This window comes from Berkeleyomyces rouxiae, assembly GCF_048999995.1.
Source record: "Berkeleyomyces rouxiae strain 22BRR77 chromosome Unknown BrBRR77_ptg000012l, whole genome shotgun sequence".
In the NCBI taxonomy this organism is placed as follows: Eukaryota; Fungi; Ascomycota; class Sordariomycetes; order Microascales; family Ceratocystidaceae; genus Berkeleyomyces; species Berkeleyomyces rouxiae.
In genome coordinates, this window is record NW_027396502.1 from 1937898 (window position 1) to 1964695 (window position 26798).

The 26798-nt window shown below is 51.3% G+C and overlaps 6 protein-coding genes across 6 annotated transcripts; 3 read left to right on the forward strand and 3 right to left on the reverse strand.

Moving 5' to 3' along the window:
* Nucleotides 1–9637: 9637 nt before the first annotated feature.
* On the reverse strand, nt 9638–9934 carry BROUX77_007858 (uncharacterized protein; the record flags this gene model as incomplete). The annotated part of the gene is made up of 1 exon (XM_073752998.1): nt 9638–9934. One exon carries the CDS (start codon nt 9932–9934, stop codon nt 9638–9640), a length of 297 nt encoding a protein of 98 aa, XP_073602151.1.
* Nucleotides 9935–9973: 39 nt separating this feature from the next.
* BROUX77_007859 (uncharacterized protein) lies at nt 9974–13309 on the reverse strand (the record flags this gene model as incomplete). Its single annotated transcript, XM_073752999.1, has 1 exon — nt 9974–13309. One exon carries the CDS (start codon nt 13307–13309, stop codon nt 9974–9976), a length of 3336 nt encoding a protein of 1111 aa, XP_073602152.1.
* Nucleotides 13310–15082: 1773 nt separating this feature from the next.
* On the forward strand, nt 15083–18602 carry BROUX77_007860 (uncharacterized protein; the record flags this gene model as incomplete). Its single annotated transcript, XM_073753000.1, has 7 exons — nt 15083–15372; nt 15452–15803; nt 15881–16555; nt 16624–16843; nt 16914–17033; nt 17101–17496; nt 17578–18602. The coding sequence occupies 7 exons, from the start codon at nt 15083–15085 to the stop codon at nt 18600–18602; spliced, it is 3078 nt and encodes a 1025-aa protein (XP_073602153.1).
* Nucleotides 18603–19054: 452 nt separating this feature from the next.
* Nucleotides 19055–21052, forward strand: BROUX77_007861 (uncharacterized protein; the record flags this gene model as incomplete). Its single annotated transcript, XM_073753001.1, has 2 exons — nt 19055–19247; nt 19314–21052. The coding sequence occupies 2 exons, from the start codon at nt 19055–19057 to the stop codon at nt 21050–21052; spliced, it is 1932 nt and encodes a 643-aa protein (XP_073602154.1).
* A 157-nt stretch (nt 21053–21209) lies between these two features.
* On the reverse strand, nt 21210–24643 carry BROUX77_007862 (uncharacterized protein; the record flags this gene model as incomplete). Its single annotated transcript, XM_073753002.1, has 4 exons — nt 21210–22725; nt 22786–23546; nt 23601–24329; nt 24392–24643. The coding sequence occupies 4 exons, from the start codon at nt 24641–24643 to the stop codon at nt 21210–21212; spliced, it is 3258 nt and encodes a 1085-aa protein (XP_073602155.1).
* A 589-nt stretch (nt 24644–25232) lies between these two features.
* On the forward strand, nt 25233–26258 carry BROUX77_007863 (uncharacterized protein; the record flags this gene model as incomplete). The annotated part of the gene is made up of 1 exon (XM_073753003.1): nt 25233–26258. One exon carries the CDS (start codon nt 25233–25235, stop codon nt 26256–26258), a length of 1026 nt encoding a protein of 341 aa, XP_073602156.1.
* Between the last annotated feature and the right edge of the window lie 540 nt (nt 26259–26798).

The following is a 26798-nucleotide window of genomic DNA, read 5'->3' on the forward strand; positions in this document are numbered from 1 at the left end:
GGATTTTCTCAGACAAGTAGTTAGGTTTGAACAGATGGCCTCTTTGGGGCTTGGACGATGATGTTTGAATTTTGCCCCCCCCCCCCCCCCCCCCCCGCCCTGGCAAAAGACGGTCTCCCCTCTCCTCTTCTCTTCTTCTTCTACGGAGCCTACAAGCTGAATGCGCGTAAATATGGATGGAACTCTGGCAAATGCAAGTACCCAGCGGATATGGGATATTCGGGAAGAAAGGATCATGGCGGTTTGTGCGTGTGATGTGTTTGGTGGTGCAGCAATGAGGCATCATGGAGGGTCGGGCGTCTGGGAGGGGACAGGACTGACGAGAGAGAGAGAGAGAGAGAGAGAGAAAGAGAACAGGCTAGCCTCTGGCTACGACGAGCGAAAAACCGACAGAACTAACTAAACAGGCAGGGTCCTTTCTGATGCCGGACCCTCTCACGACGTATGAGGCCAGACAGGACGGCGAACAAACATGGTGTACAGACACATACATATATCTGGATAGATCAGCCAGCTACTAGCGTCAGCCGTGGCGGTGACGGTGGCAGCAGAATGAACGATGTACAAGCAGAACCACGCCATGTAACGACTGGCAGTATACGGCATACCCGGCATGGCGTCGTTGTCACAGGATGTCGTGAGCCTAGCATGCCTAGGGGTACCGAGCAGGGCTTTGCTGGCATGGTGTGTCGTACTTGTAGTGGTAGCGGAACCATCAACATGATGTTTATATAGGTTATCTACGGACATCACAATATTCCGGATAGAAAGTATTACTAGAAAGACGGGGAGGCGGTGTCGCGGTGCGTATTCGTTGCTGAACAGACACAAAGCTTGGGCCTGAGCGTGAAGTTGCACACTACACCAAGGCACAGCATACGGAACAAGACGGACTTCAGCTGTCCTCACGTACACAGCCTGATCCGTTGACACAGGACTATAACTTTGCTGGTTATAGGGCTCTCCATCACCCAGTAGCTCTTCCCCAGTTCACGGCGCACACAGCCAGACACTACGCGCGTAGGCCAAGGTGAATGGGCCAGCTCTACCGTAGACAGCAGCGGCCTCGGATGCACGCGTGGGCTTGTGCAAGGTCTGGAGGACCAGGCTTGTCTGAAGTGAGGAGCGGTGGGGGGTGGGGGGAGGAGGACAAGCTAAAAGCTCGAGCGCTACATACGATCCGAGATCGAGAGACAAGACGGGTGGCTAGAAGATTGTGTACCGAGTAGGCAGGGCAAGCAGGGGAGATGCGGTGCTCGCAAATCGGTAGGCGGTAGAGCTAAAGTAAAGTCTCCGTTCAAGGAAACTCGGCCAGCCAGCTGGCACGTCTGAGCCCAGCATTAGAGGACAGAGATAGAGCCCGATGGGAAACAAAGACCACTGACGCATGTGTGTCTGGGTTGATCTGCCCTGTGGCATGGCACACCGCCGAGACGGGCTCCAGGTGCTGATTGGGCCGTGAGAGCAGGTTGTCTTGACCAACTTTGGGCTCTGCACAGCCTAAGCCGGAGGAGAGTTGTGCCATTGGTGGCTCTCTGTTTGTAACAGGGCAGCAAGTCTATGGGGAGGTGTCTAGCTATGATTCATCTACGGGTGTGCGGAGTCTGAGCGGGAACTGGCCTGGCTCTCTCGCCTCACTGAAGCAGTGTTCTCCAGTCTGTGCTCTATGGCACTCACCAGCAAGTACACGATCCACGGCCGGATGGCGCCAAGCTGGAAGCTACGAGTGGTATTCTAAGAGACAGGTCATAGTGATGGGGGAACGGGAGGATAAGGTGCGGCAAGGACCTTTCTCTCGCGCGGCACTCGCCACGATCAACAGGAGCGAGCACACCAGCTTTCTCCTCTCTCCCGCCTCCTCTCCCCTCTCCCGGCGTCGATACGTCTACTTCTAAAGGACGTGGTAGCCGAGGGCAGCAGCGCAAATCTTCTTCCTGATTCTGAGCCGCGAGACGGCGTCTTTGTCGCTCTCTCGGCCTCTTTGTAGACGGTCTTTTTATGGCTCTGTGTGGGCAACATGCTGGTTGGCCGTCCTCTTGTGGTCAAGATTTGTCGTCCCTGGTTTATTTGGCAGGCTTATTTTTCTGTTTATGGGGTTCTATCAATGCGGGAGTCAACCAGCCACCACAGACAAGCAAACATGCACACATCCACGCAGATGCGCATCTGAATGACTGGAGAAGAGATGGATATACTTGGACTTGCAGTAGGCACATCACATCGGCAAAGCAAACCCTCAGATACTCAGTCTTGTCTGTGAACCTAGTTCCGGCTGGTGATGTGCACAGAGACGAGAAATGCACGGAAGGGAGGAGGAGGGGGGGCGGCATATCACGTATAACGTGTTGGGCTTAGTGTGTGGTACAGCGTTGTTGTAGTTTGGTTGGACAAGGGCCTCAAGCACTCGCCGAGGGTCTACTTATATGTATGTACCTGGTGACAAGGAAAAAAGAGATAGATCACCCAGGCCAGCCACAAAAAGAAAAAGGCGATAGACACTGTGATGAAATACTACGCTCAAACAACAAAAACCGGCTTTTCTTTCTGTCTTGTGTGCTGTTTTTTTTTACTCTGGTGGCGGGCTTGGGGCCTTGGCCTGAAAAGCAAACAAACCTAAACTTAGTATGGTGCTTAAGACTTGGTAAATTCATGATGTTATGTAAACAAGCTTGAGTTTGTGGTTGGTGATGATGATTATGGCTGTGCGCCCGGCTGGTGAAGCCCAAGGCGTGCACATAAAGGAACGAGCTATGGCAGAGAGAAAAAGAAATTAATTGGTGACCAAGAAAGAGAGAAGGAATCGTGGAGCAAGGAAAAGAGAGAAAAATGAGAAAGACGGAGTAGAAAAAAAAAGGAAAAAAAGAAGAAGGAAAAAAACCAGATCGTGGTGGATGGAGACAACTCGAGTCCGGTACCTCGGCTAGAAGCGCGTCTACAGCAAACTTTGGTGGGCGTAGCGACACTCTCAAAGTACCGGGTGTCTTGGAGGCTGTGGGCGCGGTCTAGAACGACAAGTTCCTCCAGGTCGGAGAGTTCGTCGTGGTTGGTATTTTCGGAGTCCTTGGGGCGATGAGGGAAGGAGCGGGCAGCGAGGAAGGAGCAGAAAGGAGGGGAAGGAGCAGAGGGAGCAGAACAGGAAGGAGGACCATCTGTAGGCTCGTTTGGGTGGACGGCAGGTTCAGGGGAGGCTAAAACGACGGCGGAGAGGATGGGATGGGATGGGAGGAAAAGACGGAAATTGATGGACGGGGAGAGAGAGATAGAAAGAAAACGACAGACTTATTCTTAGTTCGTCAAGTGGTTACGTAGTAGCAGAAGCAAGGAGAGGAGCTCCTGTGCAGAGTAGTTGCATATGCACAAGACAAGCAAGCACCAGGGCAATCGCCGTGCCTGCCTCCCAATAGAGAAACAGAATGTATAAGCAACCAACCAGCTAGTTATTAGTTATAACTACACATGTGCCAGTTTATTACGTCTCAACCTGTGCCCATCCAGTACAACTCTGTATGTATACATACAAGGCTGTATGTACTATACTGCACCCTCCTCCTCTACATACATATGTACATACATACTCTAGCTGGTCACTTGCTTCTACAACCAGTTACTGTACTGTAGCCAACACTAGCCTAGCCGCTCACGCACGCAAGCCAAAGCCCTCTCCCCGGGTCCTTCTTCGTAGCGTGAAACGCAGTCTTCTACCCGACGCTTGAGCTACTCAGCTACGGGCAACACAAGACGCTCGCAAGAAAGGGCCCTGCAAAAGTACACCAAGGACAAGTGGTACCACGGGTCGAAGCGGTGCCAGATGATGGCTGGCTGCAGGAAACAGATACCAAACTCGTCCTGGGCCAAGTCTCTCTAGCTGTAGTTGTGCGGGTGTGTACATACATACATGGTGACATGTACATACCATGACTACTGGTCCAGGTCCAGGTCCGGGTCCAGGTGATGGGAGATAGGTAGTAGGCAGTAGGTAGTAGATACTTGTGTCTGTGCGCACATGTCCTGGCTGGCCTGCCTGTCTGCCCGGGGTCGTTAATCCCCCAAAAGTGGGTTGGGCCGGGGTCGCAAATCCTCTCCGGGTTCTCTTGCTCTTTTTCTTGTCTGCCTTCATCCCTCGACCAGGACTTAAAGACCTTGGGTGAGCCAGGACAAAGGCCTCATCTAGCCTGCACATAACATGGTTACAACACTGTGCATATCTGGTTTAGATAATGCAGACGCAGAACCGACCAGAGCAAGCAGGAGGAGAAAGAGAGCCCAACCATGGAAGGATGACTACGAAGGAGGGATGGTCCATGTAGATGTTGCTATGTTGGTAGCCCAAGAGAGTAACTGATGAGTGAAAACATCCAAGTCTGTACATACATGCAGACAGACAACTAGCCATTGTAGATAACTAACTAGTTGGTTGACTAACTACTATGCTTGCTACTTCAACACAAGTACACACAACCACTGAGAGCTTTCGACATGCAGTATGCAATATGCAGATCTTGCAGCAGCGCATGAGGCTGAAAAGCAGGAAGAAAAAAAAAACAAAGGATCCTGTTGCAACGTCAGACCGAGGCGAAGACCGGTTGAGCAAACAAGACCAGAACTTGCTTGACCTGGCAAAAGTCTTAAGTTTCGGGGCTTCTCTTGATGTTGAGGCGCCACATCCATCGGCCGTGCTACCTGACGCCACGCCACACTTTCTGCCGCCTCAAGCTTCTTTATCATATGGCTCGACGCTTAGTGCAGTTTGGTTCTGAGTATGTACATAGATAGATCGCCGACCAGGCGAAAAAAACACACTAGCAAAAGCTGTCAAATAAACGACCGTACTAGCTAGTTAACTAGCTTGGCAAAAAAGAAAGAAAAGAAAAAGAACAAAAAGAAAGGCCGACCCCAAAATCCCCTGGGGTAAGCCAACTAACGAACTAGTTAGCTAGTTAGTTAACTACTGAAAGAAGACATGTGAGTTCAGTTCGAGGGAAGACTTGTCAAGACCCGTAATACGCTTCCCCTTGATCTATACTCGATTCAGCACGAGACTAAAACGATACACATAGAGCGAAAGAGACAGAGACACGGACGTGGATGTGGCGCGGAGATGAAGGGACAAGCAGGAAAAGAGATCGACAAGATGGCTTGACTTGAAGCAGCCGCAGGACAATCAACCAACCCAGACAAAAAGAAAGCGCAAGCCTATGGCCGGGGAAAGACGGCCAAGGTCTTGGGGTGACGGGCCCGCCCTGGGAAGGAGGAGAGAATGCAGTGAGCGAGTGGTATTAGCATGTGTCGAGAGGAGGCGAGGAGGTGCTGGATTGGCTCCTTTGGCCTTGGTCGTTGTATTGTCGAACAAAGCCAGAGCCAGAGCCAGACAGTTCAGACAATAGAATCTACGCGCCCCGCAGTCATCGATCCGCAGCATGCTGCAGCGCACAGATATGCACAATAAGGCACATCTGTATGCTCTTGTGCTGCAGGTCTGCCTGCCTCGCTGCCCGGCGAGCCTACCTTGGCGCAGATGCAACAGTGGATGGACATACAGACAGATATGTATATATCCTCCTATCGACAAGGACATGCGCACTCATACATCCATACATCCATACATGTGTATGTATATCTATGTGATGTGCTACTCCTGGCTGGATATCAAACGTATTTGTCGTTAGTGGTGGGTCATACGTGCTACCCTAGACATCATATTAGGGGTTTGCTATAGCCCTCATTGCCCTGCGGCCGGGATTCAGAGCACACATAGTCATGTAGCCGATCCAGGTCTGCAAATTCGCAGGCAGCGAATGGTTCGCCAAAAAGAGAGAAGACACCTGACAGGGTGGCTGTCACGAAAACAACATCTCCATCCAGCCATGTCCCAGCATCCTATGCTGACAATACACCATAACTACAGACACACATGCATACATGTGCACTATTCCGCTCTGGGCCTCTTTCTTAGCTTGGCCGCAGACTCTGGACGACGAATGCATAGTTACATACATTGTACATATGTACATGTGTATGTACATATAACCTATACTAGTGTACACGAACAGCAGCACTTGGCCCTGCTACTGCTGCCATGCTACGCTAACTACTGCACACACATGCACAGTCTTCTAGCCAAAGCCAAAGAAGAAGAAGCAAATCGAAGCTCCTTCTGGACAAAGACCTGCTACTGCTAGAATGTGTCGGAAGGCCAAGGCCAGGGAGCGTGGACCAAAACGAGCCAGAGCTCACTTGCTGCAAACAAGCGAACTCGACCCTTTTTTTTCTTGACTTTGTCTTGGGTCGGCGACCTGTAACCAAGGGCGTGAAAGAGGGGGCGAGCCTAATATGTGCACGATGTAGCTAGTAGTTGATGGAAATGTAAGGGCGAGGGCGGAGCAGATGGGAGGAGCCAGGCCGAGGGAGCAACGGCAAGCCGGTGCAAGACCCGTCCGTACAAGACATGTAGTTAGCCACTTAACTAGCTACAGGATGTGGACACACATGTGTTTGTATCGTTATGTAGTTGGACTAACTAGCTCTCATGCTCGGACAAGTCTATGTGCATGATCCCAACGTGACAAATCCTCATATGCAAACATGGGATGGGGAATTCAATGCAAGCCCAAGTGAACCGGCCAAGGTGCTCGTCATCTCATACCATGCCGTGTCGGGGCAGCAGCAGCATCTCTCCCTGGCCAGCCTTGGGTTTGAGTTTCGATCAAGGCTCAGGGTTCTCGGCTGTAGGATCTGATGTCATTCATCAAACAACCAACCCTATGCTTGTTTGCGGTGTTCTGGTTTCAGGCCAAGCTGGAAGTCGGGCATGGATGGGATGGGGACTGGTGTCAAGTTTGAGAGTTGGGAGGGGTTCAGATGAGAGGAATGAGGAGGAGGAGGAGGGGAAGAGAGGAGAGAGGAAAGGGGCTGTTTGGTCAAGAACAGCCAGAAGCGCGTGTATGTGTATCACGAGCAAGTAAGTATCGATATGCGTAACTGGAAGGTCATGGTTGATTAGTTAGTGGAACTCCATCTGCTCTCTCTTCATCTGCTCTCTCCCTCTCTTCTCGCTTCTGTATCTCCCACTCTGGGCTGTCTGGTTTTTTTTCCTCTCCTTTCCGTGCTTTTCCTGAAACAACCTCGGAAGCAAATTCCTTCTCCGAGCCTGGTCAGTTGTGTCGTTTTTCTTTTCTTTTTTTTTTTTTAAAAAAAAACATGGCTGTAGATACTTTGATGTTGGCCTGGCCTGACCTGCCATTGCATGGGCTTAGAGCATACAAGTATAGTTTTAGTGAGTTGGTCACAAAATGCGCCGTAATCTTTTTTGTTTTTTTTTGTGATATAACTATGTCGGAACGTCTAAATAGCCGCAACAATACCTACAACAATGGCGGCTGTTTCTGATTTTTTTTTCGCCCCCCTTCTTGTTCCCTTTTCTTGCTTGTCGAGAAAACAATGGCGTCGAGAGGAGAGAGAACCCGACTGCATGTACACCAACAAAAACAACAAGACAATTCGACAGGCGCCAGGGCAGCCGGGATACATCGATATTTCACAGGGCCATGGTAGTTGGCTATAGTTAACTATCTTGTTATAGAAGCAATATTTGTATCTGTCTAGACAGGTAAACGAGCAAGTCAAGCAAGCCCCTCAGAGCAACATCATGATCCCCTCCAACTTGTTCGTTTCACTGAAGCGAAACGGTGAGAATATCAAGCAACGAGAAAAAAACTGACATGTAGTTGTATAGCATATAGTTCGTTGGTCAAGAAATATGAAGCATGTGTGCTGACAAAATAATCACCAAAAAAAAGAAGAATAAACGGAATAACTAGCAGACAGACAAAGACAATCACCAATCCTCAGGACAATGAATCCCGCGATGCTGCGCTTCTCCTCACTCTTCAAACAAGTTATAAAAAAAAAAACTCTGCCGTCAACAATTAACCCAGAACGGAAGTAAAGAAGAAGAACGAGAAAAAAAATTACAACCCCTCCTCCTCCTCTGCCCCTCTCTCTCTCACCCTCTCTCTCCATCCAATACCACAACGAACCAACAAACAACTAGGCTCAATCAAGAAAAAGCCCGTCTACCCACTGTTACGTTTCAGCTTTCAGCTGGCCCGACGTCCTGTCCTGTTCTGCCCTCTTATCCTGGCCTTTGGCCCGCCGCCCTCATTGGACTGGATGCGAGACGAAAAAAAAAAACCAGCGCTGAGCCAGACCTCGACGACAACGACATCCTAGTGGTCCTCCAGAGGGTTACGTCGTAAGGTGCCATGACAGCCAAGTTGGAATAGCCAAACTAAACACGCAAGTCCCGGAGCGTTCACCCACACATACACATACACATACACATAAACATACATGTTGACTACTACCACCACTACAAGCATATAGATGTGTGTACATATGTATTGGTAGAGGCCGAGCCGACGAGGGTCTTGGTCTTGGTCTTAGTCTTCCAAGCTCAGGACAAAGGCAGGGGGAGCGGGGAAACCCAAGAGTGCACATATTAAGAGAGAAAAGAGAAGAGAAAGGATCAGGCAAAATTGATTGACAGGCTCCGTAAAGGTATTTTCATGTCTTTGTTCAACACCGGATCTATTTCCAAGCATCTGGTTCCTGTCTTCTTTTTTTTTTTTTTTTTGGGTTCTTTCGCTCCCTGCCAACAAGCACCATTCCTACTAGTAACAAGCATACACGAACAAAAAAAAACCATGCTTGTCATAACATTATAGCACTCGTAACTTATTAAATGCATATGCGTTCCACTATGTATCGCGAGAAAAATACAGCAAGAGGGAGACTTAGAATATAAAAAAAGAGCATAAGACTGTCCAAATGTTCAGCTGCCACTCGCCTACTTGGTCGTGCATGTCATCCCAGGGCCAAGGCTCATGATGGCCCTTGGAATATGGTCGTATCAAAGACGAAAAAGAAAAAAAAGGGGAATAGTAGAAAAGAAAAGAAAACTAGAATGAAAAAAAAAGCCAACACAGGACTAGCAAAAATAATTTTGGCAGAGAAAAAAGAGAGAAGGCAAATGGTATCCCCCTCACCATGAAAGAAGAAAAGAGCGACAAATAGAGATGAGCAAAGAGAGAGAGACATGGAAGACGTGAAAAATAAGTCCCTTTGGCGGCATCAGATCGTCGAGTCGCATCACGAAAAACTGAAAGAAATTCCAAAGGAATAAGCAGCAGGCTTGCTTCCCTTGGTAGGAAATGAAGAAAAAAAAAGAGGAAGATTTTATCTCTTTAACAAAAGAAAAAAAAAAACACCCGCCCAAGACACATGCAGTCAAGGGGGTTCCCTGGACCGCCAGTGCCATCCAAGCTCAGCGCTTTGGGGAAAATAGTTTTCGGCTTTTTTCTCTAGTTCCTCGACTGTAGACACAAGGTCGGGTGTCTTGTCGTTGTTCCTTCTTTTTTCTGCTTGTCGTGCAGTCTGGCCTCGTGTCATGGTCACGAAAAATGAGAGACACAGTGCCTGCCTGTGCGGCAAGCCAAAACCTTGATCCCCCACCTCCTGTCTCTATATTTCTCTCTGGCGCCCTGTTCATGTTGGTCTTCTCCAATTCCCTAGGTAGATGAAATGAGAAAATAAAAAGATATTGTGTCAGAATGGATCGTAGACCATGACACATTTTTTGTCAATTCAGTAAAGACTCCATGCCGCGGGGCACCTTACTGGGCGAAATAGTATCGTTCATGGTGCCTATCTGCTTGTTGTAGTCAGTGCCCGCTGCAGCTGATGATGACGATGAGGCCGCCGAGGATGTTGCTGCCGAAGGAGTTTGGCACTTGTATGGTTTGTTGGATCCATTTTCGCTCATCTTGAACGGCGGGTCAGGAATCACTGGGATCTTGGGCGGCGGCATGGGCTGCACCTTGAACGTGGGGCCATACTTCTTTGACCGTTTCTTACTCGCGTCCTCTTTGCTAACCATGGTTGGTGAAGGGTATATGTGAGTGTGTCGAAATCGAAATTAGGATTGAAAATCGCGGGCGTCGCAATCAGAGGACAAGCCCAGGGAGGGGGCGCTGTCAGAATCAGGCAGGCGGGCAAAGTCAGGCACCGGGGAGGAAATGACGTCGCAGAGACTTGCAGGTGATTCGGGTGTGTACGTCACCTCTGCCGTTTTGGGCGGGAGAATGGCTGAGAGCAGAGGACTAGAGGCAGTTGTGTGCTGGGACGACGACGATGGCGGCGGGGTGATGGTTATGGGGCGCGGCGGTCTCGAGGATGGAAGCGCTTTGCGGCCAAGTGCAGAGGATTTTGTGACAAAGCTTGTGAGTGTAGATGTCTTGGATCGCACTTCAGGGCCTGGTCTAGCTTTCGATGAAGACTGGGAAGATGCGGCGGCGGCGGCGGCAGCTTTAGTCTTGGCTGCACGGGGTTTGATGCTGCGACGGCGAGATGGAACAGAAGACGAGGAGGCTTCTGAGTTGCACAATGGGCCAGGACTGGAATTGGAATTGGAATCGTGGTCGGGGTCGGGATCGCAGTGAGAATTGTTTTTGGCAGAGGGCAGAGCAGCAGCAGCAGAGGCCTTTATAGAAGAAAAAGCCAACTGTGTTTGTTTACGGGTGGTACTTCGCTGTTTCTTGGCAGCTGAAGAGGAAGGAGCAGAAGTAGTAGGTGCCAAAGTAGAGGAAGAGAAAGAGGAAGCGGAAGAGGAAGAAAAACACTCCAAAGACTGGGCTTCAGAGGCAAAGACAAATTCAGATGGTGATGCAACAGCAGATTCGAGCATGCAGGCAGCGGCGGGCTCTTCGCTTATAAGAACTTTTTCCTGAGACGAAGCGACAGAAACCTTAGTCGTAGTCTTAGCTTTTCTTCTTGGTTGCGGCTGAAGAAAAGCTGAGGTCATGGATCTAGGTGCAGAATGAGCACAAGCAATGTTATCGGGTTCACTAGTACAAGTGCATGTACAAGTACCAGGTTGGCCAGGGGTGTCGTTAGTAAAGGAGCTTGACGTGTTGATGCTGCTGCCAGTCGACGGCGAAGGGGATATTTTGCTGGGCACGTGACCAGTAGCGGTATTGGTATAGGGAGCAATAGAAGCATCATTGTCTTCGCTTCTGCTGCATCCACACGGGGTTCCATTGACACTGGCGGCGTCTCTGGTTGCTGTGCCGGTCTCTATTGCACCCTCTGTGTAGGGGTCTAACTTCACCCCCTCTAGACGGCGTACGATTAGGCCTTCGCCTGCGTCAACCTCTTCAGGCTGTTCTTGTTCTAACATGGCATCTTGCTGCTGCGACTGACCCTGTGGCGCCTCCTGCTGCACATGCTCGTGATTTGGAATACACGTAGTAGCAGGCCCAAGAGTGGGAAAACCAGATCGCCCGCATGTGCTTTCTTCCGACGTTCCCACTGCCGTTGCGCCGGCCAAGTCCGCTGCACTGGTACCAGACGCCTTGCAGCTGAGCTCACCATCCTTTGCATGTTCAATCTTGGCTTTTGCCTTGCTCCTGCTCTTGGGGTCAGCCTTGGCTTTTGCTGTGGCTTTGTCTTGCTTTTGTGCAATGCCGCCCGAAACGACCTTGAGCTTGCTGTTACGGAGCGCCCCGGCGCCCTCATCAGTGTTTTCTGTGGCGGGCATACCACTTGCGGCCCATGCGCGGTATTCGTCCCAGCGAGGCAGCGAAAGCAGTGTAGCCACATTGTCGCACTTGGCTTTAACTACCAAGTCCCAGCAGCCACGAAACTCGACCGTTTGTGGCTCGGGATCTAGGTTGATCCAAGCCGTGAACCCGTCGCGGCGGTCGCGGGTAACGGCGCACAGTTCTCTTACAAGCCGTTTGAGCCCTGGAATCTTCATTGTGGTACCCACCACTATGACTGCATCAGGCCGCGCTCGAAGGTCAGCCATGGAAACTGCGCCAATGGCGTCCTCGTCTGGGTTTCCCTCGTTGTAGAGCACAATGCGCGGCCTCAGCTTACCCACGCCCTGACTCCGCTTCCTAGCAAAGTTCATGCGCACAGCTTCCTGTTCCTGGCATTGCGCGCACTCAGGGGGGATAGGCCCAACAAAAAGGTCGCTCTGCAGTTCGCCTAGAAACCCGCACTTGGAGCACGTCATGTGCCGCACGCTGCCGTGCAGCTGAATAGTAGTCGGCCACGGTCCTTTTTCATTCAGAGGTACGTTACTTGCTAATGGCTCAAGTCTCGTGTCTATGCAGTCAATGTTTTGTGTGTACAATCTTAGTAGACGGCCCTGCTCAGCCAACGAAGCAAGCATGTGGTGGAAGGGCGTCGGCTGTGCTTCTGCTGCCATTGTAGATAACTTTTGCACCATGGCATGAAATGACTCGGTCATGTCGTTGTCCTTGTAAACGCTGGCATCAAAGAGCTGCTTGCCTGAGGCCTTGAGCTTGTGTTCACTCTTGAGCGTCTTGAACAGACCATGACCAGAGCGGAAATCGGGGATTCCAGCAGACACAGAGATGCCTGCTCCGGCAACGACTACGATTTTCTTCTTCTTGCGCAGCGCGTTCATGAGCATGTTCAGCTTTGCAGTATCGGGGTGCGGCGTACCATTGTCAGGTGCAGCTTGGGAAACTTCGTCTAGGTCAAGATATTCGGTGGTACGGGGTTTGGGTCCTTTGGAAGTAGCAGGCTTCTCTGTGGTAGGTCTAGCCATGGACTTTGTTGTATCAGATGATTTCGTGGTCTTTGTTTTCCCATTGGTGGGCTTTGGCTCTGGCGCCTTCGTAGCAGTTGACTTGACGGAGGCGGATGTTGAGGACGCTCTTTTTGTAGTGTTCGACGCGTCTTTCGCCGCTCTGGGCGCGTTTCGAGCCATGTCGTCGGTCTTAGAGTCGAGTTCAACTCTTCGTCGCTTGGCAGAAGTTTTTTGTTGATGTGAGTCGGGAAGCGCAGTCCTGGGGCGTTTTGTTGGCTTGGCAGAAGACGAATATGGCACCTTAAGAATAATTCGCCATGTGTTTTCGGTTTTTGCTAGGTTGATTACTGGCAACGGCGGCTTGGGGCTGGTGGCCTGTGTTAGGGCCTGTGCCTGTGTTGGTGTGCTGGGGGGGGTTGAGGGACCAGACGCGATTTTTGAGATTTCGGGCGCGTGTTTGGTCCGAGTGTTGTTGGATGTCAGCGGTGAGCAAACTGGAAACTCGGCGTTGGATGGTGATGCTGGGGCTGTGATTGATTTTGCAATTTCTGAGAAAGGTGACGAGGATTTATGTTGGCCGAGAACGTGGTCCTGGCAATCCACAAGCCACGCTGAAGGGGCGGTCGGAGTGGATTTAAGCGGGCTCTCTGCAGGCATGGCCGAGGCCGGAATGCTGGGAGATTCAGTATCCATTGCTGTGGCGGCGTAAGGGTTGCAACCTGCAGAAACCAGAAACCAGACACAAGACAAAAAGGACGCCAGTAGTTGAAGACGGGAGGGTTGGTTCACGGGAAAATAATTCGCAGCGCTTCGCCAGAAAAGGATATCAAGCCTGGGAAATTTGGGCTGGGCTCAGATGGGAACGAAAACGTTTCAAGATCGAGAGGCCGTCCCAGAATAGCGCTGCTGGGGGAGACAAAAGACAACGGCTTGGTTTCTAAAGAGAGGGCGCTCCCTGTTTATCCACGGCTCATCATGGGCGAACTGGGAGACAATGGGCGGTATAAAACGGAAAACGGCACAAAGCCAAGGGCAGCCAGGTTGAGACCAACAGGAAACGAGAATGGTGTTCAATGGGGACGCTGAAGTGATGTGTGCCCACAAATGAAAAATTTGGCCTAAGCAGTAGTTCCGCCCCAGAGAGTTGGTAGGCAAGTGAGAAACAAGGCACAGCACGGCGGCGTGGGTTCGATAATGACAATGTAATGATCTCAAGTACCCGAGGCAAGTTCCCAGGGTTTTGACGACGCAAGGGTTACTGACAAGAAATAAAAAGACACAAAGATCAACAGTGGCGATGGTGGTTTGAGCGAATGGGTGAAAAGAAACACCCAAAAGTGGATGGGATGGCAGCAGGACGAGGAAGGGGGATCTTGTCTCAGATATAGGGCGGAGAAGAAGTGGGTTCGTCTAGTTATGCCGGGTCCAGAGAAGTCAGTCCGCATTTGGGCAGTCTGATGTCAAGAACAAGGCACAAAGTGTGTAGTTATGTATAGTTACTAGACCGTTGCGTAAGATGGTGAGGACGTGTTGAAGCCATGGGGCTCTAGGCTCATTGCTTTGGTGGACGCTGGATTTTCCAGAAGCCATACTGCAGAGAACGGCCGCTGAACTGTCGCTACGCTTTCATCTCATGCTAGTCCGCCAACCAGCAACGCAGGGGGGTAACGACGCTAGAAGCTAGGCTCTGTGCTATTTTTGACGATGTTGATTTCTTGTGCTCCCAGCCTTGAATTGACGTTGAGAATCCGGCCATGTGCACGTCAGACATCGGCCCACCTATTTTGTTCTGGGAATGTGGCGTCAGCGCTGTGGCGTAACATTATGTCAAGCTTGGCGCAAACTACGTGCAAGCTACGCGTTAGGGTTATGACCTTCTAGAACAAGGCAAGGGCCATCTAGTGCCACAGGCATAGCGGCAACTAGCCTGCTACCAAGCTGGCTGCAGGCGGGTCTGCAAGGGCTTTTCTAGCGTGCCTTGGTGCTATAGATATAGTGCCCATTAGTGATTTTCATTGGGCCAAAGGCGCTGATGTCTACGTCTACAGGCACAAGCCGAGCTTGGGCCATGCAGGGCTTATAGGCACTAAAGGCATCGTTTACATATTACATATACCTTCAGCCTCGTCTGCACCTGCGTTCAACATTAATATCCGTGGATGCTTCTTCGGTCTGCCTCTGCCATCTCATCTCTGCGGCCTCCATTAACCCGTGCATACATGTTATCTTTTACCGCCGCATCCTGAACCCCGACTGAACCCTTATTACCACTGGGAATATTGCTGTTATTGCTCTTGCATTCTGATCCACTGCGCGCGCTCCCTCTTGTGCCGGTCATCGACGAGACAAAACCGCATACCACCACCGCTACTACAGACTGCGCTTTCTGCCTCGTCTCAGTTGCGTACTTGAGCCACTTTGAATCCGTCTTGGTCCCCGGGGTCTGCTTCTCTGCCACTGCGGGAAATGGAGAGCCACGGCGTCGCGCCAGTCCCCGTCATGGAGGGTGTAGCGCCCAATGCCGACATGGCCGATGTGGATGATCTTTTCGGCGACGGCGATGGCGACGGCGATGGCCCGAGCATCATTGACCAGGCAAACTTTAACATGGCCAACGGAGCTATAGGTGCTCCGATAGTCGGGCAAGTTTCGGGGTCGGTGGAGGGATCGGTACCAGAACTAGAGCTACCAAGGCCTCCGCTGCCAAGTGAATTGCGAATGCGACTGGATCAACTGAAAATCCGGGGCTGCTGTCAGTATGTTCATCTTGTTCCTTGGTAGCTATATAAAAGTGGCTGCTAAGACTGCCGGACTTTGCTAACCCATCTACTCTAGAATGATTGCATGGTCACGATTTGGCACTGTGGCTTCTATTTCACCAGATGGAAAGGCTGTAGAACTTCGCTTTTTACGCATAGATTGTGACACTGGCGAATGGGGACTCAGCGAGCCCACAACATCAGAGCTTGTTCATGGGATTGATAACATACCTCTGATACATCTGGCTTGGGCTGCAACCAAGAACCCCGAGCTTGCTGTCTTCGACGTCCTCGGCCGAGTGACTATTCTCAGTTTTGTTAGCCTTAACAATGCCGGATACAGCCGCAAATGGGTCTCTGACTCACTCGATGACCTGAATTCCGTCGTGGGATGCCATTGGCTAACACCCATACCGCCAGCCCGCCAGGTAAGCAATTCTGAGATTATGTTTTGAACACCATGTGCTTAGACATTTACATGAAGCTAACATTCAATTACATATAGTATCACATTCTGCACGGCCCTGCTATCAAGGAAAATGACAATGACCCGTTTCGTTATGATAGCTCCTTTGTCCATGCATTTCCTCCGTATCATCCACATCCAGGAAGAAGTGCCCTGCTTTGCATCACCGATAATGGGTTGCTGAAACTTTTCTACCCAAGCTCCAAAGCCGAAAAGGTGGAAGAAACTACCCATGAACTCGAGAGCATCATTGTTTCTGAGGACCAAATTACTCATGCTTCCATTTGCTCCGACAAGACTGGCCTCATGGCTGTCATTGCTACGGCCTCTAAGCAACTCAGAGTGATCCAAATTAATATTGACTGGGGCATCAACGGCGAAGGTGGAAACAAGCTACCTATAAACCCCGTGCTTACCGAGCAGCATGTTGCTGCGACAACATGGTACCAAGGAACCAACAAGAGCGGCTCACCTGTTGATCATGCTATGGCAAAAATTACCCATCTCGAGATTCTAGCATCTCTTACTGACCCAAACACCAAGAAATGGGCCAATGGCATTGTCATGTCTGTCCGGTCTTACGCCCCTTCTGACCCATCACCTCACCACGAGCCTCAAAGCGTACTCGATCGCTGGGAAATAGTACAGGAGCAGCAGACGCCGCTTTTAAAGGCCTTTGAAAGCCTGGGGACACGGAGACAGAATGCTAGCCAGGTGGGTCTTTCGTTGTTCGCCCATTATACCATATCAATCGGACAACTAACAGCATTGTCATCTTGTAGAACTCATTCAGACTCAACCGCCTCGAGCCGGTTATCTTTAACCGCGTAGTGATTAATATTCACCAAATGCAACTTGGCCGTGTCCTATTCATCACTTTTGCTGACGGGTCTGTTGAGTACAGAGACCGTTTCACTATGGAGCTCTTGTACAGCGATGCCAATTACACCAAAGTGCACAGCCTGCACCAAACCGGAATGACGTTTGAAGACCAGAGTCCCTGTAAGTCCTGAACCCAGTATTTACATTTGCCATCTATCTGCCCTGGAAACTAACGACATAAACATCCAAGGTCTTAATGTGGCATTCTCTCCTACAGGCTGCTCATTAGTGCAAATTTGCAACGATAAGAAGATAAAATGGCGCAAGCTCCAGACAATGGACGATATTGGCGAAAACATGAAGACAGATAGTAAGCTGCATTTTCGAGCCAGAAAAACTATTATTCAAGTGTAAATGAAGCTAACCCAACTTGATAGAACAATATACCGCGGTTATCGCTGGCCTGACGCTTGCTGCTGGATCTTGTGGCCCATCGCAAACCAGTTTTGAAGATGTCTTAGCCATTGCTCGAAACATGAGAGATAAGCCCAACTTCATAAACGATTTCATACAAGAGACTGCACGCATGCTCAAGATGGTAGTCGATTACTCGGAAGAGTCGCATCATGATTCTCTCGTGCGGAACCATCACCTTCAATTGGCTCTTTCAATGCTTTGCCACTTGGGCTTCAATGGCCAGTATAAGAAGCGGTCGTTCAGCAGCAAGATTGCCAAGCTGTCGCTTCATGCTCGCAGCGTCATCGTCATGGTGAGCATATCAAGCAATACTCCACCACACCTCCGAGAAAAGCTGAGTCCCTTGGACGAACCAGGCAAGTCTAAATCCGAAAATAGCGTACATAACCTGCACCGATAGTTTTCTGTTGGTTGAAACTCGACTAACAATCTTATAGAGGTGGTAGATGCGCTTACTGGCTGTCATAAATGGTCAATTGACTTAATGTGCTGGCTTTTAGACTCATTATTTGAGCTCCTTCAAGACAAGGAGTTTCTCGACATTCTCCAACAATACAGAGGAGGCACTGAGCTTGGAAACTTTCTGCAAAAGCGGAACAACATTGCACTGCATTTTATCCTCAGCTCCTCATCACGAGGCTTTATGGTGGCCATACTTCGCCGGCTACAGCACATGGATGGCCTCAGCAAAAAGGCTACCAGCTTCTATGAGCGCAACTACAATCCCAACGACAGTCATGTAAACCTTGCACTCTACCGAGCGTATTCACGCATGCACAAGGTCATGGAGTCCTCCTTGTTCAAATTTGATGAGCTGGAAAAGTTCTTTTCCGGAATTGCCACAGACATCCGGAGTAGCTATCAGCACATGCAGACTATCATGAATAAGCGTCAGCAGCAACTGGGCACGCAGAACCAGTCAGCAGAACAGGTGGCACATCATATAGAAGTTATCGTCAAGAATATGCAGACGAAGAACGAGCTGACCCTTCTACTATCGCCTCACATACCACAAGTGCTGGTACAAGTTGTCAAGAAGCTGGTTAGCACGGATCTGCCCAATCTGCGAGCTAAAATGGACCAGAAGAAGTTATTGTTCCATGACTATACACTGCTGGAAGCCCAAGACTCACCCGAAGCGCTCCTGGAGCGCGAGAATCGCGGTGTGATAGTTGACAGCTTCAAGCATGTGTTGTTGCCTAACGCACACATTTTGGCACAAAAGAAGTCTGTCCAGGGCGAGAACTATCAAGGAGGGCTTGGTGGTCTTGGTGGCTTTCCCTCACCGCACATCAAGGCACCCGTATCGACAGGCAAGCTGCGCCGCTGTGCGCGCTGTGCGGCAGCCATGGAAGACATTTACGGACACAAGCCAGGCCTCACGTACGTGCTTGCGCAGATGAGAGTTTGTGCGTGCGGCGGATACTGGGGGTTGACACCGCGGGGACAGACAAAGGTGTAAGCCAGCGGCGGACGAGCCGTGTTATTTTTGAGTTCTTGATTTTGCAATTTTAAATTTTCTTCTGGTTGGGGTTTATAGTGTTTGATAGCTTTTTAGCGATGTGTCTTTTTGAGTTGTAAAATAATTTTGCCTTTAAGTAACGTTAAGTAAGTAGTTGCTCGTTGTTCAAATGAAGTGTTGGTGATGCGGTGATGTCTCTTATATGTGGGGTCGAGCGCCAAAATGTGGCGTCAAGCAGTCACTTGTGGCGTTAGCTCAAGATCCCAGAGGACAAACGAGAACTGGCAAATCAACGCCAACTTCAAGTACATCAACTTCTTGAAGACAACTTTGGATAAGAGGTGGAAGCTAAGCTGTAGTTAATGAACTACACATTGAGTGGTCTGTCGATAGCTCTGGCACCATCGCATCTCGCTTGTCCATAATTCCGAAGCTGCCCAATTGCTCGCGCTATGGCCATTGCATCGGAGGATCTTTCGCTGGGTCACGATGAGGCCGCCGTGAACTTTGTCGACTCGTCGTTACTTTCATTCATCATCCCGGCGGCAACCGGTGTTAGCCTGGAAGAAATCTTCAGTCAGGCCGATCTTGGTGACTCGCTTGGATTCTTGCACTCAATACAGCAACGAAAGTCTCTCTTCTTTGGTATGCCCCCCTTGTGCATCCCGGCCTGGCTGTCACTTTTTTGCTGACATTTTTATGGCGCTGTAGACGAGACGTTGGAGGTGCTGCTTGTACTGCGCACACCGTGGGCAGAGGAGGAGGCTTTGCGGGCACATCTAAAGCGCCTGGTGATAACGTTGGAGGCACAGATCGTCAACAAGCCGGACCGGGGAGATGGGCCAGTGCCTCATGATCTCATCTTTTCGGGTACTCTGGAGGACAACGATGATCCGTTCATCATCATAGATGGGGATGTTGATCCTAGTGGAGATGCCGAGGAGGGGCACGCAAAAGAGGAAGACCAGGTGGCTGCCGGGTCAGACGAGCAGACCTCTGAGGGGCTTTCGCGAACCCGCCAAGACCGGGTACCCCGTATTAAGAACATATACGCTGTGTGGAAGATGCCCTTATTCCTCGCCCGTCCACGCATTCGTCTTCAGCAACCCACAGCCCTATTTTCAGCATCAGCCAGTCTGAAGCCACTCGAGCCGAGCTTCACCAACCCTTCGATAATTCCCAGTACACACAAAAGCCGCAACGGTTACCTACAAAGCGGGATGACATCCGGCATGAATCTACTGTCGTCCTTTTCCACAGATGATGGGCTGGGTGGCGTGATGCCACGTCTTTCAGCATTGCGCGTCTCGCGCGTTGCGCCACTGACGAACCCGCGTGATTTAATGCGCCCGCTGCGTGCCCAGGCGGCTGTTTCGTTGCCAATAGTGCCAGCAGTGCACACACGCGTGCGTTTTGCGCGGCCCAACACTCTTCCTGCCACGCCAGACCTGATTGCCTCATTAGAGGTCGACTTTACTGGGATGTTTACCTTTCCCATTAAAATTACACAGATAGATCTGTCTGTTCAGGATGGAAATGTCGTATGTATGTCTGATTCTGTCGCTGGTCTTACTCTCCCATTGCCATGCACCCCAAGGGACCATGTGACTTTCCTGTACCGCTTGACACCGGCTGTGGACACAGAAGGCATGCGAAGTCCTGCCCGTGACCTCGATATTGCCGTCCGCGCTGTAATAGATGTCAGTTCAGAGACCAAACCCGAGCTCGTGATGCAGTGGTCAACCCCAATCGATTTCACCATTCCAGTGAACCCCGGGTTTGGTCCCTCAGCCACACAGCCGCCGATTAAGCGGTCCCATAAGCCATCACAACTCTCTATTTCGGGTGCTGGTGACGGAGCCTCACTAATCTCACCATCGGTATCCCGCCCCGACTCTCTGCCGGCGCACGACGCCAAGCCTACGCTTGCTGTGCCTGATCTCGGCGTCACCGTGACCTTTGCCGCACCCCCGGGCCCCGTCTACAAAGGACAGGAATTTGCGTGGTCGGTATACGTGCTAAACCGTTCGATCGAGCGGACTGATGCGGCAGCGCGCAAGATGGCGCTGGTAGCAGTGCCACGCCGCCGTCGTAACGACATACGCATTGCTCGTCCGCCTAGCATGTCTCGCCGCCCTGACGTGGTCCAGATTGCCGATGCTGTTATGGATGAGAACATCGTACATGCGTTGCAGTACAATGCGCTCGTCGATACGCCCGATGTAATTTGTTTGAGCGCAGATGTGCGAATTGGGCCGCTGGCTCCGGGTTCATGCCACGTGACGGAACTGCGTTTCCTGGCACTCAAGGAAGGTATTCTAGGCATCGAAGCAGTTAGAGTTGTCGACTTGATGACGCAGGAACACGTCGAGATCCGAGAACTTCCACTCATTGTCGTGAGAGGTCCGAAGGGTGAAGATGAACCTCAAGAAATAGAAAACAGTGGCTAAATAGGAGATCTACGAAATACACTAATGCGCCTTAGTGGTGAAAAGAAGGGTATTATTATTATGAGAAAGGAGATGTATGCTGTATGATTGCCTAATACGTGAATATGTGTCATTAAAACAAAAGAAAGGAGAGCTAACCACCACCACCGAGCCCACTTTATATAATATCGTCCAAATCATCATCCCATCCAAGTTGGCTAAAAATGGACGGAGCTTGAGCAGGCGCCGCACCCGGTGGCACACCCTGTGTCCTTAATGGCTCAAAGTCCATTCTCGGTGGCGCTGCTGCTGTTGACCGTGACGACGACGCATTGAGTTTTGCCGCCAGATTGCGCGCCGTCGCCGATGCAAACGGGGACGAAGTCATTACATGGGCTGGACCGGGTGTACGCGCCAGAGCCGTACTTTTTGACGGGCTCTTGAACTCGACGGGCCCGCTACTGCGTCCGGCCGACCGTGGGAAGAGCAAGCCCTTGATTCCGCCTGAGCGCCGCACTGAGGCTTTGCGCTCAAGAACGGGCGACAGCGCGAGCTCATCTTGGTCGTCGAACGGATCGGTGGGTCTGGTGGCCACCCTTGCACTGGAGCGGGCTAAAACGGCGCTGCCTGGCGTGTGGATAGCTTTGGTGCGGTGGATCTGCACGGGGGTTGCGCTGATGGCAGCGTGGTGGCGTGGCCGCGCGGGAGTTTCGCCGACTATGTCTTCGCCACCGTCATCTTCGACGATGCCGCCGGGGATTCTGGAACTGGCGGCAAAGCTTTTGTATCGTGACGTTGCGGGTGTGTCGCCAATGACGTCATCAATAGGGTCATCTTGTCTGTACCCTGGTGCAGAGAAGCTCTGGGTGTTGTGCCGGCTTGACCCTTCAGATGTGAGGCTGTGGTGGCCATGGCCGTAGTCTTGTGTAATGGATTGTGAGTAGTGTTGTGTATAGCTTTGGCTCTCGGACGGCAGAGCGTATTGGCTGTGTCGCTGGCTGTCGCCAGTGTCAAAGTCACGGTATCGCGGGCGCATTGGGGTGGCCTTGATGACTTGTGGGCTACTTCCAGGGACCATTCGCTGAGGCTTCTTGGTCTTCCTAATCTGCGAAAGCCCACCACCAGTGCTTCTAAGCTCCGACTCATTGGTGATAGTTTTGCCGGCAAGCTCACGATTTGGCTTACGAATAGCCGAAATGGCATGCTGCAGCTCAGCTTCGATTAGAGCTCTCTTCCGCGCCTTGGGGTCATCGGCAAGGTTGGCCATGCTCTGGCTGCGTGAGAGGCCAGGGGCTTTCATCAAACCGGTGCCATCGCTCCTCATGCGGTTCAGTTGTGTCTCGCTCATTTCGCGCTTCAACCCGGGTACTTCGCGCGGCTGGGTGGCCATCATGGCTTCGATGATCTGGCTCGGGCCGCGCGATAGACTGCGGTGCAGAGACTGGCGCTCTTCGCGGGCGACGGCGCGCTCCATGGCTTGGCCGAGCGACATGCGCTTGGACTTGGAGCTGCGCGGTTGGGCGGTGCGCTTTGTGACGGCGCCGGGGAGCTGCTTCTCCTTCTTTGCAGAATGGCTGTTGGGGTGAGTGGGCGAGTCTTCGGCATTTTTGGATGGCTTCTTCTTTGGAAGAATTGAAGGGCCGCCAAGCTTTTCGCTGATGGACTCGCAGACCACTGGAAGTCGTTTGGCAAAACTAGTGATTGTTAGAGTCGAGAACAATATGAATTTCGGTAGGTGTTGTGCTGATACTTACAATGGAATAATAACGTCAATGCAAAAATCTTTCAGCGGCTCAGACGACATTTCGATCTGCTTTGAAGTGTCATCGGACGTCTTGGGCAAATTAGCACTCTGGATAATGCGTAGCTCATCTGAGATGGTTGATTGCCAGATGCTTAGCCTATCGGCCAGGATATCAGCGAGGGTCGCCAGGTCTTGCTTCTTGGACTTTTTCGGTGGCGGCTTTGGAGGCTCGTCCGTTTCCACACTTGGCACGGCCTGATCTGGAAGCAAGGGCACGGCGGATGCCGTGGCGGCTGCCGCCTTGGCCGCTTCTTCAGTCTGGGCTAGCGGTTCTAATGCTAAGGCCTCAAGAATAATAATCAGCTGCAGTTGCGTTTCGCGGATGCGCAGCAGGGACGCGTATGACTTGATGTCAGATTCGGTGATGACTGTGTCGTCTTTGAGCTGCGGCATATTGTGCCGCCACCAGTCGCGGATCCTGGACTCTTCGTAGGGATAGAGGCCGTCTTTGGCAAGCTTCATCTTGCGCTGTCGTCGCTTCTTAGGGCGGCTATCGGCCTGGTTGTCGTCGCTTTCGTTGTAAAACCCCTTCATGTCACGGATGATTTGGGGGATGCGTTCTCGGTATTTGGCGTCCAGTTGGGCTGTAGTCATGATTAAGCTCTGCAGAAAGGCTACGAGGTCACTCATACGACTCTCGTTCTTGGTGCCGAGCGTGAAGGCCGCGCGCGCGCGGGACAGCGGTCCTTTTGCGAAGTATGTAAGTGGTCCCTGTACGTTATTAGTATGAGGTTACTTACGACAGGATTGAGAAGAGACACGCACAACAGACTTATAAAGGGCTTCCCAGTACTGCGTACGAGTGTTATCAAATATGCTTTCCGCCGTCGGTGGTTCATCGTTCAAAGGAGGAGCATTCGAGATGGGTGTTGGCGGCAAGATAGCATTGGTAGTCTGTTGCGCAGGGGATATTGGGACTGCGGTAGCCGAAGCCTTCTCTGGCGGAGGTCTCATTACTACCTGACTTCGTGGGAGAGGCTGTGCAACTAGAGAGCCGGGCGTCGCCTTTGATATCGAGGCCTTCAACTTGTCTCCTGAGCCTGGCCTCAAGTTTACCTCGCTTGCTGCTCGAGACAAAGACGCTCGGTTGCCTTCTTTGGCGTCTCTCTTTACCTTGTCGCGAGCTTTTTCTTTTTCTTCCTGTCGCACACGGAGTTTTTCAGAAATGCTCCAGTTGCATATTGACGCCTTGTCCGTTAGATCGTTCAGCTTAACCCAGTAGCCAATCTGGCATATCGCAAAGATGCCCTGTTCGCAAGCATCCAGCACGAACAGCTTGTGAGTTGGCGATACTGCGACAAGAACGTGTGGCGAGCCGCTTCGGCGGGTCTCGAGATCGACTATCCGTACAGCCGGAGCTGAGAAGCGCCGCGCAGCATATATTTCGGCAAAGGGTGAGTGGAAATCGAGCATGGCCAGCGAGAGATACTTTCGCGGTAGCACAAGAACTGGGTACAGAGTATGGGGTGCTGGGTTTGAGGACGAGCTCTGAGGCTATACAGGCGTTGTAAATTAGCATTTCCATCGCGGACGTGTTTGGATACAAGGAGGGGTACCTTCAGAACAAATGATTTGCCTAGCAGCGCAACAGCGTCAGCTGCATCTGATATCCGCTTCCGCTTGCGACTCTGGACTTGCGCAACTGCATTTTCCTGTGCATTCTCCTTCCCATCCCCGACATCTATACATTCTGGCGCAGGTGTGGAAGCTACACTACTCGCTGTTTGTTGCTTCAGGTCTCGAGATCGGCTTAGCGGTAGTAGTGGCAGGGACGGAGATCGCGCTCGTTGAACCGATGGTGAGGCCATGACAGCCTACAAGTAGTTCTACCAAGATCTACTCTCAGAAGAGTATAGGGAAGGCCAAAGGCCCTAGGCCATGAGCGGGATACTAGGTCGAGACAGGTGAGGAGAAAAGTAGTAAATAGCAAGATCAGACCTGTGACGCCAGGAGACCAGTAGCCGGTGATAGTCGCGATGTCGTCAGTTGTTGTATTTATGTGATACGAGATTGCATGAAAGATTTATGGAGGGTTTTGGAAGACAGCTTGAAGATAGCGTCCAACATGTAGCAGAAAACCAGAAAAATATACTGAATTCAGTAGTACTCTGTATTCAAAACTTACCCTGATCCAGAGCTAAGGTCATCCCAAGCACGGCCAGGATTGCCCGAAGAAAATCCATTAAAGTCCGGGCCGTGCGACGCGTTTGACGCGACTGGGAATGCGCAGGGTTGACAAGAGAGGCAGCTGGCGATGAACAGTTCAGACACCTGTCACCAGCTGTCCAATAGCAGCACAGAAATTACCACTCAACCGCCAAAGCTTGCATCACAGCCCCTCCATCCCTCTCCCTTCGCGCATCAACGTCACATCTTCAAGTCCCAGAACAGTCCACAATGACCAGTCGATGTCTTGCGCTGCGGCGCTTCGTCAGCGCTCAGCCGCGCCTTGCATCTTTCACGCCTCAACGCCGGTGGGCTGCCGTTCACGATGTCCGCTGGCTAGCCACAACCCAAGAAAGCCGCTCCGTTCTCGAAACCTACCGCGAAAAGCTGACCCAGCGGGCGAAGCAAGAAGGCCTCGAAAACATTGATCAGCTGCGGGCTGCATACGCCGACAAGATCTCCGAAATCCGCAAGGCCGACTCCAAACTGCCGCCGGGTGCGCTGGTTGGCGAGGATAACTCTGTCATTGCGACACACAATGTGACAGAAACGAAGGCTGCTGCTTCTGGTGCGTCAAGTTCCACTTCCCCAGTCTCTCAAGCAGCTGTCAAAGCCACCCCAAACCGTGCGGCTGCAGAGGCAATCACCAAGAGAAGCGCCAGCGACAAGCCCAACACCGGAGTAAAATCACTTGATGAAATCCTCGACATTGAAAAAGTACGCGACCTGCCCGACCGCGAGCTTACGGCAATCTGGAGACTGCGCTACGCTTCGAACAAAGACTCATTGTGCGCTGTAATCTCCGCCTCAACGTACCGGGCCATGGAAGCTGTTGCGCAGCGCGCGCCGCAGTTTGTTCTCCCGGTGCCACATCCGGAACAAGGAGCCGAGATCCACTTCCTGCAATGGACGTTTGATACAGCGTCACGCACCAGCTCCGTGCTCTTTACACAGTTGGCCGAGTACAAGGCGCGCGGAGAATTCGCCCAGCCACATACCACCATTACGCACCATCTCGACCTAGCGGACGAGAGAGGGCTTGTCCTGATGCAGGGCCAGGTAGTCGAAAATCGCGGGGCCAAGGCGCAAGATGCGCAGTTCCTGGTAATGTGCATGCAAAAGTTCTACGGTGCGTGGGAGGGCATTGAGGCCGACAAGGTTGGGGAGGAGAGACGCAAGTTGGTGGATTATTTTGCGGCAGGCGACCAGCGATTTAGCCTGGAGCGCCTTATGGAAGAGACTGAGCGACTTGTATGAGTGAGACATCAGGGGAATAGGGTGAGAGTTTCCCGCCAGAGGCATATTCTCAGACATGGATGAAATAAGTCGGCGGATGAGACAAGGCCGTAAATGGCCTGTCATTGTACGTTATTGCGATGAACGTGTTCATCTATCCCACGGGGGCAGCTCTATATATTGCTCGTCTAGTCGAGAGAATTTTATGCATAAATTCAAGGTATACTTTCTTATGTCTGGTTAACCAAGAAGCTGGTTATTACGATCAGATAGTTAACCAACTCTCTGTGTAGTCATGTGTATATTCTTGTAGCTATGAATGTACCCGTGGTACATGGGCTGCCTCATGACATCAAATTGGAGAAGCGCCACTTGCGAGTTGGAGCTCCGGAGCTAGATTCAACAACACGATGCTAGCGTCATATGAAGAAACACAGCGTCTCCAACCGCGGCATCTTCGTTTCTTCCCACAACAACCAGCACTCTGTTATATCAAGCAACAATGAAGCCACAATGCGATTGGAAGGGCACGAATTGAATATAAATGAAAGAGGACTAATA